We start from the raw sequence: 14,480 nt of genomic DNA, 5'->3' as shown, positions 1-14,480 counted from the left end.
CTGCTGTTGTGGGGGGAATGAAGCCAGGGAGTGATGGGTGGAGTGGGATGGGAGACAGCCTCTTTGCTAGAGAACTCACAAGGTGGTGGTTTTTCCGGCTCCATTGTGACCCAGGAATGCAGTGATTTGGTTCTCATAGAAAGTGATGTTAAGGCGGTCCACGGCTGGCCGGCTACCGGGCTCAAACACCTTCACCAGGTTCTTCACACACACTCCAGGCACCAACCCTGGAAGCTCACGTTCAAAAAAGGAGTCTTGGAGGGAAAAGCACATTGCAGAAATACAGCACGTTAAGAACTTCGTGCTTAATGAACAATCCTGTGTAATTTCACCCTCCCACATGACTGCGACTTTGCAAAGAAGATCAAAGCAGCAGTAGTTACAGTTGCACTGCCATGGATTTAACACTTACTGTGAGTTACGCACTGTTTCCAACAATTCCCTCCCTTCACACATATACTCCTATAGGTAGATATTACCAGGCACCCTTCAATAGGTGACAAGACTGAGAGACGTCACACGTTCCATCAAGGCCACATGGCAAGTATGGGCCCAGAGCCCATACCCATCTGAAACAGCCTCTCTCTATATACTGAGTTACCCCAAGTCCTGTCTTTGCTTCCCAGGATCTTCCCAGGTTTCTGGCATTGTCTCTTATTCCTCAGGCTCCAGGACAACCTACTCTTCCTCACCATGACTCCTTCCTCCCTATACTTCCTGTCTTCTCCAGTACTGACCTACTCCTCCCTCCCCTGACCTCCCCCACAGCACACACAACATCTTTTCTGTAGTTCACTCTATACAGCCTAGATTAACCACTGTCAGAGTATTAATTCTAATTAATGAATGGTCCCTTGCTCTGTCCCCAACTCCCATTGCATTGTCTGCCTGTGCCTCCTGGCCCCAACTAAAGCTGAGGTGGAACCAGCATCCTCCACAAGGCTCCTTTTAACTTTAGCGTACCTAGAGGACCTTCTAGAGGTACTCCACTCTGCAAAGCGGCTCTGTGAGGATTCAGGTTTCCAACATCAGCTTTGCAAAGTGGTACCCGTGGGGAGCCTGGAGGCTGGACCCACTCAGTCCGACGTCAGGCTAAATCAGAGTCTGTCAGAGCCTCTCAAAACCCAAGGAATGCATGTACTCAGGGGTGAGCAGCCTTAGGAGAACTAGTTCAAGAGTGAAGACAAAGCAGCAGAGGCCAGGGGAAAGAGTCTTAGGGACCCTGCCACCAGCCCAGGAACGATTCGGTAACTCCCACTGCCAGGAAAGGCTTTTGATGGTTGCAGTGAATGGGCTCTGGGTTTGTAAACCTCGAATGAAGTGCAGTCAGCTCTGCTAGACTCCTTCCCCTCACTGCATTTATTTCTGTCTTTCCTTATAGCTCATATCCGCTTCGAGTCCCAGTGACCCAAGTCATTGTTCTGACTAAATCCTCGGAAGTCAGCACATTCGTGCAATGCACTTGGGACTTGCCTAACAAGGGCACAAACACACTACAGACCTGGGATCTGCTTTCTCCAGGAAACATGCACTAACGTCTGGGTTGGACCATTCATTCTCCTTGTGTGCAGCTGGACATCAGACTTAACACCAGTCAGAAGAGGGAGGCAGCTTCCTGGCTTTCATGTTGTCCATCTTGTGCTTTGGCTCTGGCACTACTGAAGTTTTTACCTTGTTTCTGTTCTGCTCTTTTGGGGGTGGGGGTGGGGATGGGGTGGGGGTGGGGGGGGTGGGGGATTACCATTCATTCCTTCTGGGTACTCCGGATCCTCTATTTCCTCTGTTAAGGGTTCAGTCTTTTCCAGTGCCCTTTCTTCTCTGGTCGAACAACCTGAACCGATCAGACACCAATGTTACTCTTCAGGAGAGACAGGAAAGGAGAGGAGGTGTAGAGGGAACGGATGTGTTTCCCACCACAGGAGGTGGAGCCATCATTGCTTTGAGACCAGTCTTTTGCATGGTCTCCAGCTCTGACCTGCTGCCAGGCTGTGAGGTACTCAAATCTGATTGTGCCAATTTCTCAGGGCCCAGGGGGACTTTTTTTTAATTGGAGCCTTGAAGCTGGAGAGCTTTGATTTACTCTGTTTGCTTTTACAGGGAGCTGGGAATCAAATCCAGTACCCCCTGCTTGGTAGACAGGAACTCCACCACCAAGCCACACTTGCAGCACTCACCAATTCCTTTTAATGTGGCAGACTTCCCATGTCAGAAATTGTAATAAAAACAAAAACAAGCTGGTCAGTGGCGGTGCTCGCCTTTAGCCCCAGCACTGGGGAGGCAGAGACAGGTGTGTTTCTGAGTTCAAGGCCAGCCTGGTCTACAAAGCAGGTTCCAGGACAGCCAGGGCTACATAGAGAAACTCTGTCTTGAATGTTGTCCCTCTCAGGAGAAAAACAGTATCAGACAAATCAAAAAGCCCATCTCAGGATTAAATCTGTAATAGGTTGGTTTTCTTTAGCCTACCACCTGGTCCTTTTTGCTCCAACTAAAACATGTCAGTCATGGGAGCCCTGAGCAAAAATCCGTCTATAGTGATATGGTGGGTAGCTAGCTTAAATCTGAGTTTGGGAAACAGCTCCCTTTAAAAAGCCATGTATTTGGGTGTTCAGAAATCTTAGGGTAATACCAGGGTGGAGCCTGGTGGGTATATGGGATTCCTCTCTTTGTCTCTCTCAGTCTCTGTCTCTGTCTGTCTGTCTGTCTGTCTGTCTGTCTGTCTGTCTCTCTCTCTCTCTCTCTCTCACACACACACACACACACACAGAGATATTTTATTTTTTAATGGCATTTGGTCTGGTATCAAGGACACCCTGGAAAAGGAAGAGGTAGAAAGGCAACCAAGCCAGAAAGGAAGCAGGAAGAAAAAGGAAGCCACTAGCACCAAGCCCTTAGGGCTCTGCTTCAAGTACATAGGGGCAAGCACCTGGGAGTATTCTCAGCGTCGCCACGTCGCCACGGCCTCTAGATTTTCAGGATGTGAGAGCCAAGGCTTGGTGGTCAGAGGTGTGCTGCCCCTGTACTTCTGTCTGCACTTCCTGAGCAGTTTTGACTTTATTCTCCACAGTTCCTAAGGTCAACATACTGGCTATCAACCACCCTCCTGTGTAATAAAACAATAAGAACAAATATCTTTCTAAATAACCGCTAGGGTGACACCCTCCTCGTGAAATGTCCTCAGCTGTTCTAAATTTTGCCTTAGTGTCCAGGGGGCTTTCAATAGGAAATTGATGACTCCAAGTCTCTGCTTCTTCAACAATGAAAGGGGGTTAGGGAGTGACTCAGCCGCTGTCTGATCTTAGATAGTGTGAGGGGTTACATTTATTCTAGCCTATGAGACAGGTGAAAAGTATTTCACTTCTGTCAGCAAAAGTGTGTGTCTGGTTTTCAAGGAACATGTTTCTCAAGATTTTTTTTTTCTTGAGCAGCAGAGTATCTCTTGGGATATTGGAGTAGGGGTTGGGGGACAGCATGAGCCCCTATGTTCACTGACAATAACATTCCATGTTAAATATACCTATTTGTGATGGATTGAAGATTTTATTTTAGTGGAATTTTAAAAGTTTGTAGATAAACATGGTGCACAAAAACAATATAATAGGAAAATACTGGCCTGTCAAAATAGTATTTGTGTGAACTAAAAAAATATATAAAGAGGCCGGAGGGATGGCTCAGAGGTTAAGAGCATTGGGTGTTCTTCCAGAGGTCCTGAGTTCAATTTCCAGCAACCCCATAGTGCCTCACAACCGTCTATAATGGGATCGGATTCCCTCCTCTGTTGGCATGAACAGAGCACTCATACACATAAAAACATATACAAAGAAAAATACTTGGGGGCAGGGGGAGACCCTTAAAATACCAACCAGACAAAAATTTATACGAGCTTTTTAAAGGCTCCAGATTAAATACCTTAAAAGTTAAAGAAAAACTAAAGACCTTTGTGAGTGCTTAAAGGCTAAATCTTGTTCCAGGCCCAGTAACTCAAAGTGAAGCGTGGACAGGCGAAGGGTGAACGCTAATGCTGGTAAGCAGTGGTTTCTCTTTCAGAGCCTCCCAGTTCTAGCAGAGACTGTAGCTTATCACTCTAGAAAAGTGGTTCTCAACCCGTGGATCCAGACCCCTTGGACGACTATCTCCAAAAATATTTACGTTACAATTCATAACGGTGACAACATTACAATTATGAAGTGGCAACCAAAATCACTTTATGGTTGGGGTCACCACAGCCCGAGGAGTCATGCTAAAGGGATGTAGCACCAGAAGGGTTGAGAACCACTGATCCAGAGTTTCTCTGCCTTCTCAGAACTCCAAGACTGTGAGACGAGGTTTTCCTTCTGACTTCTAGAAACTTCTAGGCCTACTGTTTGGTTTATTAAGAAAGATAAATTGGACTTAGGGGGGCACTGTCAGCCAATGTCCCTTTTGCCTTCTTCAACCATAAGAAAGTCTTCAGAGAGTGAATTACTGTGCGTTTGGAAAATGTGGAACATAACGGCAGAGAGGAAGGAGGCAGCAAAAGTTGAGGGCGAGGCTCTCTCAATGATTCCTAGATCTCTGCTTTAAAAGTTGGAGAAAGGTATTGAACTTACGAAACGGTGCACCCTTTTCAACAGGTATCCAATGCCCCAGGACCAACTGTCAACTTCCTGCTTTTCACTCTGGCTCTGGGATTCGTGAAAGGTAAGCTTGTGGAAGCTGTGACATTGTGACATCCCACTTGCCCATGGCAGGCAGCTGACTAGCAGGAATCATGCACTTGACACAGGGCCACCTTGACACCTGTTAACATGTCTTACACATGCCCCCAAAAAGTAGTTTCAGTCCTGAAGGGTATCTGTTGTTCTTACTTTTGTTTTGTTTGTTTTGTTGGTCTTTTTTTCTTTTTAAGATTTATTTATTTTGTTTTATATAATCACACTGTCCCTGTCTTCAGACACACCAGAGGAGGGCATTGGATCCCATTACAGATGGTTGTGAGCCACCATGTGGTTGCTGGGGATTGAACTCAGGACCTCTGGAAGAGCAGTCAGTGCTCTTAACCACTGAGCCACCTCTTCAGCTCAGGGTTTCTCTGGGTAGCCCTAGCTGTATAGACCTCACTCTGTAGACCAGACTGGTCTGGAACTCACAGAGACCCTCCTGCCTCTGCATCTCAGGTGCTGGTAGTAAAGGTGTGCATCACCACTACCTGTTTTAATTAAAACAAAACAAACTCACCTTCACCTCCAAGCCAGTAAGACTCCTGTAGAAGGAAGTACCAGGGAAGTGGGGTGCCATAGTCTCCTGAAAACCGGAAAACAAAGAGAAGACTGTGAGCCCCATCCCACCACATCACGCAAGCTCCACAAACACCTTTCTAAGTCTCAAATTACACTTCTAGGTATTCGGAGTCACAAGCCAGTATGTAGTCACTGACGGCCAACAGACTGACTGACTGCTCCTTTCAGTAAGATTTCAGTCAAAATACCATGGGGCTTTGTGTGTGTGTGTGTGTGTGTGTGTGTGTGTGTGTGTTTTGGGTGTTACCAGCAACACTAACCATGATGATATTGGTTGACATCAATTTTCCAAGAAATAAATACTTCTAAGAATTAAATCATGCCATTTTTTAGCAGTTACCACAAAACAGTAATTGTTGCTAATCGCAAATATCTGCTGGACCCCACTTATCTGACAGGCATGTTGTACACGTCCAGTGTCTTACATCACTGATTTCTGAAAGCAACCCCAGGAATTGGGTATTAATGTTAGTCTGAAGGATGCTGAGACTGAAGTGTACCAGCTTTGAGCCATCTGTCCCAATCACAGCTAAGTAAAGGAAAACACGAGGATTCTAACCCAGGCGATCTGGTTACAATGTCAGCACTCCCAACTCCCCTACCCTATCCCACTGGACTCAGCTGTATTTTAAGGGAAAAAGGCTCACAGACTTTTGATTCAGTTCTCTTTGCCATGTTTTTTGTTTTGTTTTGTTTTTTTTTTTTTTTGTTTTTTTGTTTTTTTGTTTTTTGGTTCTTTTTTTCGGAGCTGGGGACCGAACCCAGGGCCTTGCGCTTCCTAGGTAAGCGCTCTACCACTGAGCTAAATCCCCAGCCCCGCCATGTTTTTACCCTTTAAAATGTTGTGGGTTTTTTGTTTTTTAAATAAAAATGTGGACGTTACTTATCTTTCCCCTATATTTTTTTGTCAGTGTGTGGGTGTGTATGCCTACATGTGAGCGCACGTATGTGGGTGTAGGTGCCGTCTGAGGCCTAAAGAGTCAGATCCCATGGAGCTGGAGTTGTAGACTGCCGTGAGCCACCTGAAGTGGGTTCTCAGCACTGAATTTGGGTCCCCAGGAAGAACAGAAGTGCTTGTAACTGCTGAGCGATCTCTTTAGCCCTCGCTGCTGTTTTAAGAGTCATGTATCATGACTTTTGCCGCTGCTAGACTGTGATTCAAGGGCAAGCCTGGAATTTCACTTTCTTTCAAGTTTGTTTGTTTATGTATTTGTTTGTTTGGTGTGGGTTTTTTTGGGGGGTGTGTGTGTGCACGTGCTGGCACAGGCTCACGTGGCAGACGGAGGATGACACAAGTCATCTCCCTCATTCTCCTTTTAGCGTTCTGCCCTCTCACTGTTTGTGCTGCTGTCCCCATTCTCCTGACTTTCCCACCCATTTCCATAGAAGTGCTTAGATTACAAATGTGTTTTGTGCATGAGGCTTTTTAATTCGGGTTTGGAAATTGAACTCGGGTGGACCTTCTCGGCTCTCCATATTAAGGTCTCGGGACCTCGTGCATGCTAATCAAATGCTCTACCACTGAGCTACATCTTCAGCCCTGGCTCTATCTCCTCTAAACACCCTGGTTCCCAGAACGGGGCCACATATCGAGGCTACTCAGTGAATATTGTTGATGAAATGGAAGCTTAGCTTGGCTATACTAATGTACAAATTCCTATTCAACACAGCTAATTTTCCTTTATCAGATCTCCTTCCAGTGGCACGGGGAGATGAAACCAAAAAAATCTAACAGGCTGACCCTAATTCTGGATATTCTCAGAATAGAATTCAATGGTGGGTGAAAGAGAATTCAATTGTGTTTAAGAAAACACACATGTAGTGTCTAAGAACTAATAAGAGAAAACAGGACACCAGTGTCTCAACCTTGTATCTCAAAAGGTGGCCTTGTTTAGAAGGCAGATAGTTCAGAAGGTGCTTAGCTAAGTTAGGTGGGGCCACGCTGGAGTAGGATGGCCCTAATCTAACGCCATACAGAGTCGTCATAAGATGATAGCCATGCACACAGGGAAGGTGGTGCATGAAGGGGAGGATCAGAGTCACAGGCCTGCAACCCAAGGAAAGCCAGGTCAAAACCCTCCAGAAGCTTGGCTTTGTGGGGAACATGGCCTTCCCAATAGCTTCACTGTTCAATTCTAGCTTTCAGACAGTGAGATTAAAAACAAACAAACAAACAAAAACATATTATTTTAAGCCATGCTCCCCAAGGTTCTTGCTATGACAACTCTAGAAAAGCCATCGTCTTTCAGCCGGAACACAGACTCAAGCTTCTGGACCTCACCTAACCACTGTTTCCCATTCAGGGATCTCACACACTTGTTATTGTTCGTTTGATGCGGTGTCTTGTGACAGGATCTCACTGTGCAAACCAGGCTGCCCTTGAAGTCACAGTCTACCCCAGCTGGTTCCGTCTCCTCATTTCTGAGAACCACCAGCTTGTTCCTCCCAAGGACCAGACCCAGCCTCACTTGTCCCTGTCTGCTTTTGGCAACAGTGTCAGGAGCTAGACCCAGATGTTGCTGTACAATGAAGGCCCCTCAGTGACATGGAGGTCATTCAGACCAGACAGGACTTGTCTAGCTATAAAAAAAAAAAAAAAAAAAAAAAAGCTAATTTGAAGGAAAATCTGAGTTTCTGCAAAGTGGACACAAAATTTTGCAGCTAGCTAGTTTCGATCCAGTAGCTGGTTTTTCTATGCCTCAGGTTAATTAGAGTAGTGTCCGCCGATGACCAATCGCGAGCCAGATCATGTTTATGCTCTGGAGGGCTCGTATCCCAGGAAGGGCTGTAAGTCAATAAAGGAATACATAAGGTGCCATCATGTCAGGTGATGATGAATGTTTTTTTAAAAAGTAGGATCAAGAGTCAGGGCCACGAAGGGAATCCTGGTCGAACAGCGGTCAAGACCTAGCAATCTTCAGTCCAGAAAGATCACCAAGATAAGGTGACTGTTGAACAAAGTGTGGAAGGGAAGCCTGCAGACAGGAGGGAGAGCCTGGCTGGAAAGACAGCAGTGAAAACAGCGGGCATGGAGGTCGCGCAGAGAAGTGCGCTCAGTGTGTAGATGTGAGTGGGAGGTCCTGGTGGCTACAGCAGATGTGTGGGGGGAAGGGCAGGCGATGCGGGTGGGAGGAGAAACCAGGTAAGGAAGCTGTAGCAGGCCTGCGCGCTGGGACACCGGGTTTGACTCCGAATGAGGGGAAAGGACCATGAAAGGATTTGAACAGAGGTGTTGACACCATCTGGTCTAGATTGCAAAAGGCTCCATCTGCATACAGTGAGGACACACGAGATGAGAGGCTGGGGAGGGAGACTTGGAGTGGGAAAGTGGGTCAGGGGTCAACGGAAGCAGATTCTAGACTTGTCTCCCAGTCCTTCCCCCCACCCCTCTTTCCTTCTTCTCCTCTTCTCCTCTTCCTCTTCCTCCTCCTTCTCCCTCTCACTCCCTCTCTTTCCCTCTCCCTTCCCACCCGTCATTTTGTGTAAGGTATGCGTGCGTGTAAAACACTTGTGCTTGTACACATGTTCGCACATGTGTGTGGGCACACATACTCATTAGCACGCGGGCAGAGGCTAGACAGCTCATCTCCCTCTGTTAGCTCCCACCTGACCCGCTGAGGCAGGATTATTTATTGAACAGGAAGCTCTTCTGGCCTGGCTGGCTGGCTAAAGAGCTCTCACATCCACTTGTTTCCACTTCCATAGCCTCTGGCAGACATGTGGGTTCTGGGGACTTGAACCCATGTCCTAAGGCTTGCAGCAGCAAGTACTTTTACCTACTGAGCCATCTCCCCAGCTCCAATTCTAGGCCTGTTTCTAAAGTGAAGACAATAATTTGCTGGTGGAGTTTTAACTTCTAGATGTAAATTCTAATGCTGGCCCTGAGAGTTTATATTCAAATAGCTTCAGAGGGGATCAAGTTTAAGCCAAAAGGTTGGGCCAGACCTCTGCATCTGAAGACTCTAATTCCCTTGACCTTGGGGAGATAAAGCGGCCTTACTTTCCTGGCTTACCTGGGAAAACCTGGTCAAGATACCAAGCAAGCAAGCCGTACAGAGCAGCATCGAGGAGCATCATCTTCATAGACAACAGGAAACTGAACTCATCCCCTTCCAGGGGACTCTTCCCAATGTTGCTCCACTGCAGTCCCAGGCCTTGCTCTTCAAAGCGGACCAGGTACTCGGTGCCAAACCCAAATGCCACCGGAGAAAGCAGGCTCTGCAATGAGCAGAGCCAATAAGGCAAACAGACAACAACGGGGCCCAGAGGTTCACAAGGGAAGGGATGAGGGCCAAAGGCATCTGTGTTGTGTCTGACAGCAAGGCCACTCTGGGAGGGCTTAAAGTGCTCTTCTCATGGGAAGAGAATTCTGAAAATGTTTAGCAGACCTCAAAAACTCCTACCTAACATCTCCTGAGCCACCTCTCACCTGCACGGCAGGATAAAATGAGGCAGTAATGGGAAGACAAAGAAGTAGCATAGTACAAGACTCCAAAGGAAGGAAGCTCCTCCTGTTCTTCCTCCACTTTCCCCTCTCTCTTTCACTTTTAAACGACCACACAGTTCTGGGCAGAATGAAGATGCCAGACTGAGCTGTTCTGTGAGACTCTCAAAGGAAGGGGCTCAACATCATCATTTTCCTATGGTCAGTGAGGGCCCGAGGCCTCCTGGTAGGTTGGTTCTCTATGCAGAAACTAGTCCAGTGACTAGAAAGGGTGCAGAAGGAAGGCTGAAGAGGAAGTGCCCCTGCCAAGTCGCCATGGGTGGCCCCTGACTCATCTTAGCATACTCGCCTTTGATGAGAGGTTCTCTGTAATTTGGAAGACCCTGGATAGAGTTCAGACTATCAGCCAAAGGAAAAAACCCTCTTGCTATATGTACACACACACACACACACACACACACACACACACACACACACACACACTTAAAATTAACTCAACCCAGCTCTTATCTGTGCTCGCCAGACCTGAAGCTTCCTGGTAGGTCCGAGAAGCTTGCGGTGGCTTCCCAGTACCCTGTAACAACCCTGCGATTACTAAAATTGCCTAGCTCTGCCCACAGCCTGAGTCACAAGAGTTTCTTATTATTATCCATTGTGATCGTCTTAGAAAACAGAGCGCTATAAATAGTGGTAATTAACTTCTTATTTAACAGGAGAAATAAGAGGCAGATGCCCCAGAGTTGGAGTCCCGAGAACAGGTTCTTCTAGCAGAGGGGCAGGCAGTAGTCCTCACTGACGTAAAGCTGAGACTGGGAGATTCTGGAGGAGCAGTAAACTGCACCCTTTAGGGCTGAGGCTGATTAGCCCTAGCTAATGAGAGGGTGGAAATGGCCCACTTGGAAACAATTAGAGAAAAGACCTAAATTCATTTGGGAACTCTGAACTAAGAGGTCTCTCAAGCCATCAGAATCAGCGAGAGTCTTCTCTTGGCCAGAGAGACTAATGGTGGTGGTGGTGGTGGTGGTGGCGGTGGTGGTGGTGGCAAGGGTGGTGGAGAGCTCATTTCTGCATCGTTTTTTGCATCCTGCTAAAGTACAGGGAAGACACAGAGACTGGTTCAATTTTTTTCGGAATATTGAACCCCGTTTTAATTATTGCGGACGTCTTTCTGAGCAGACACGCAGTAAGGGGGCCAGCTTCCTCTCACCTGATGCTTCCCAAACAGGAAGAAAAGAAGGGTGAAGAAGAGGGGCCACCTGGCTCTCCTCTCACACAGAAACCAGTGAAGCCAGGAGCTGACTCAGGTTCCCCGCAGTTTCCTGGGGCACATTAGTCAAGCAGCTGTAGGGAGGCACAACCGCTGCACGGCTTGGGGTGAAGGCCGCTTTCACCCTGGCTCCTAAACCTTCGGGCTGTGTATTAGCCTCTCCAAAAGTCAAGAGGCAAAGTGGAGCATCTTAGAGAACCGGCCAGGAGGCTACAAAGTCGTGAGAGGAAGTCTACGTCACCGTCTACGTCACCGTCTACGTCCTCAGCTAGGGCTAACCCTCACCACAGTGGTCTTCAGGTCGGCGGTCATCCGGTCTTGCCACGCAAAGCACAGAATGTGTGGCAGGTAGAGGGTGAAGTAGATGACCCCGCTGCAGGCTGCGGCGAGGCTGGCCTTGGAAAAGAAAGTACTGAACAGGAAGCACTGCATGATGGTCGCGGTGGCAAAGGCCAATAGGAACAGGAAGAGAATGAAGGGATCGCTGTAATGGAGAATTCTCCCGTGCTGAAACCAAAGAGATCACGTATCAGTAATTGTCACTCATGCCCACAGGCAGGGTTCCACTAAGGGGGCCTTCCTGCGGGGCCGTGCTGCCAGAGCCTTCTGAAGCTTTCTGCTGCCCTAGAAGGGGATCCTGCCGGCCAGTTGTCACTAGTCCTTAAACTTCCTCATGCACACCCCAAACACTGACTTCTTTTGTCTTACCCATGCCCGTTAGTCAACACTAACATTTTATTTCAAAAAAATTTAACTGGGAAACCATTAGGCTGAGCCAGTTCCAGTGTTCTGGGCTCCTAAACCAGTAAACCAAAACCCAATTGCCCGAGAACTTAACCCAATTGGCAACTGCCATCTGACCTCTAAGTGGGGACTTTAACCAATCAAGATTTTCTTAGTCATGCTTCTTAGGGAAGTCCTGAGCCCCGTATTGTCTACAGCTGCCTGGTTCATGAGCTTGAACTGTAAAGCTGGTCAAAAGCCGAGATTATAGGCCCACTGGTAAGAAGGTACCATCATTTTGGTGAGGAGCTCATTTTATCAAACAGTATCCTAAATATTTACGTCTGAACCCAGAGGTTTGTGTTGCCCTCAACTTTGGTCTGACAGGCTCCCCTTGCTGTGGGCAATGGTTGCTTAGAGACACATAACTGGCCAGAGTGTCGAGTCCAAATAGCACAGAGGACAGGTGGGTCGTCTCTATCAACCTCCCACCAGCCAAGGCTCAGGGAACTTCATGACTGAGAGGGTGTGAGGAATGGAAGGGCTGGCAGATGGGGAGAAGTGTGAAGTGCCGACTGCTGGACACGACCCAGTTGTGGTGCATATTAACTCACAGCAGCCGGGGTCACCCACGCAAGACCCAGCCAGTCAACACTCCAGCATTGATGGGGAGGAGCCCAGAGGCCCCGCCCCATCAGCAGTAGCAGCTGATGGAAAGCTGAGAGAAAGAGAGTCCCTGGCTGTCCTTTGGGCATTTGGCTTTCGGTAGATTGTTCATGCCACAGTGATGTTTATACATCCGCGTGCGCTCGGGTATCACTAAGTGGGTTATCACATAAAAGGCAGAGGACAGGGGGTTGGGGATTTAGCTCAGCGGTAGAGCGCTTGCCTAGCAAGTGCAAGGCCCTGGGTTCGGTCCCCAGCTCTGAAAAAAAGAAAAAAAGAAAAAAAGAAAAAAAGAAAAAAAGAAAAAAAAAAAGGCAGAGGACACGAAGCTGAGGTGGGGGGACATGGAATGTGGGGGGCCCTAAGGAGGGCTGGAGGTGGTTGGGAATAGGTGGATATTGTCGACATATGCTGTAGAAATGTGTTAAACTTTCAAAGAATAAAAATATTTTAAAAATATCTTAACGTGACTAAGTTTATCTTTGAGCAGTAACTGTGGATCAACTCAGGAAGTTCATAGAGGGAAGGAGACAGTGTTCAGGCGAAGGAGGAAAACCCGAGTGTTAGGTCTTTTCTTGCAGAACCCTGCAACAATAAAGAAAAAAAAATCCACACGAAACAAGTCTGACCCTTTGCCTGGGGCTCGGCCTGCTGACTGACTATTAATTAGTGCTTGCTTTCTGAGGTTTGCCACTCACACAGGCAGGGCCTGTAGGAGTGGATTGGTCCTCTTCGTCCATGAATGCTTTTCATAGAACCTTTGTACAACACTTGGCACCTTTCCCACTGTCTATATAGGAAACAGGAACAAACTAGTGACCAGTGAGCAAACCCAGTTACACTGCAGGGCAGACTGAGATGCTTAACTGTATTAGGCCTTCTGGTTCCCCTTTAGTACAAACCCCTATAAAAGGTCCATGCAAACTCTGCATCCCCAAACACACTTATTTCTTATCATTTTCTTAGGAACACAAGGGTACAGGAATTCTGAGAGCATTTCTCAGGCTTCAGAGCAGAGTCAGTACTCACTAGACCACCTCCCACAGTTCAGTGGGGTATAGGTGAATTGTGGTGTCATGGGGACCACAGACAAGTGACACGGCATAGCATTCTCCTTCCTGCATTTTTCCTCTTTTTCCTGCCTCATCTCATGAATGGGCTCGATCTGTGAGTAAGGATTTCCCTGAATCACTGCTTTCCTCTCAATAGAAAAGAAAGAGACCCATTAGCGATATCTGTCTGGATCCTGTGGGAACCAAGTGGAACTAATGTGCTTCTTATCTGCGACAGCCGCCATCTCTCCTTCACGCTCTCGTGCCTGTTGGGCATCAAGAGAACCAATTGAAAACCAGATGAAGAGGGAGGGAACACGCAGAGGGGAGGGACGGAAGGGAGCCGCATCTAAGTAGAACCTAAGTTGGAGGAAATCTAAAAGAAAAGGTCACAACCGTACTGGAGAGTTTTTACTGCTCTCTGTAGAATGAATTCAACCTTCTATCCGAGCCCAGAGGGAAGCCCTGCAAACATCTAGACTGCAGGCTTCGGTGGGTGCCAGGCTCAGTCAGCCTCATGGGCTCCTTCTCCCAGCTTCCTCCTCTAGATGCTTTCCTTTCTGCTCCTTGTGGACTGATTAACAATGGAGCCTTCCCATTGTCTTTGCTCCTGGCTTCTTTCCTGCACAGCAGAGCCCAGGAGGAAGGGATACGCAAAAAAGGGGGGAGGGTCATTCAAAGGAAAACCTTATTTTGGTGTGGAAAGCTCTGTTTCCGTCATTATTGGAACAGTGTTCTGGTTCCCACAAGGAGAAGCGTCTTTGTGCTAGAAGCTCTTGGCGAACACTCTTTACCTCACGTTCTGAGAGCTTTGAAGTCATCAAACCCTGTTCTTAGGCAGGCAGGTCTCTGTGTACCTTATCAGTAAGAAGTCAGCCATTCAGCCAGATGTTTACTCACCGACTCTTTTTAATTCTAAAGATACAAATCTTTTACTGGAGAAAGAGGTGTGGGGCAGAGCCGAGGGCCTCTGGTGGATAAGAAGGGGGCGGGCTGCTCCTTTCACCTTTGTGGTGCTCTGGTATTCTTTGTAAGCATCAAGCCACACTGGG

The 14,480-nt window shown here is 47.6% G+C and overlaps 1 protein-coding gene across 2 annotated transcripts in view; it reads right to left on the bottom strand.

The window, feature by feature from the left end:
* Abca4 (ATP binding cassette subfamily A member 4) overlaps positions 1–14,480 on the bottom strand; it is a 137,261-nt gene that overhangs the window by 57,401 nt on the left and 65,380 nt on the right. The window contains exons 15-19 of one of the 2 annotated variants that reach the window (XM_063281945.1): positions 11,273–11,494; positions 9,290–9,494; positions 5,215–5,280; positions 1,742–1,831; positions 80–254 (exon numbers count right to left, since the gene is read on the bottom strand). In XM_063281945.1, the coding sequence (XP_063138015.1) occupies positions 80–254; positions 1,742–1,831; positions 5,215–5,280; positions 9,290–9,494; positions 11,273–11,494 (758 nt within the window). The remainder of the gene's footprint in view (positions 1–79; positions 255–1,741; positions 1,832–5,214; positions 5,281–9,289; positions 9,495–11,272; positions 11,495–14,480) is intronic. The other variant, NM_001107721.1, reaches the window with a different exon arrangement.

The sequence above is a fragment of the Rattus norvegicus genome, chromosome 2, assembly GCF_036323735.1.
Source record: "Rattus norvegicus strain BN/NHsdMcwi chromosome 2, GRCr8, whole genome shotgun sequence".
Taxonomy (NCBI): Eukaryota; Metazoa; Chordata; class Mammalia; order Rodentia; family Muridae; genus Rattus; species Rattus norvegicus.
This window is presented reverse-complemented; position numbering and strand designations above follow the sequence as displayed.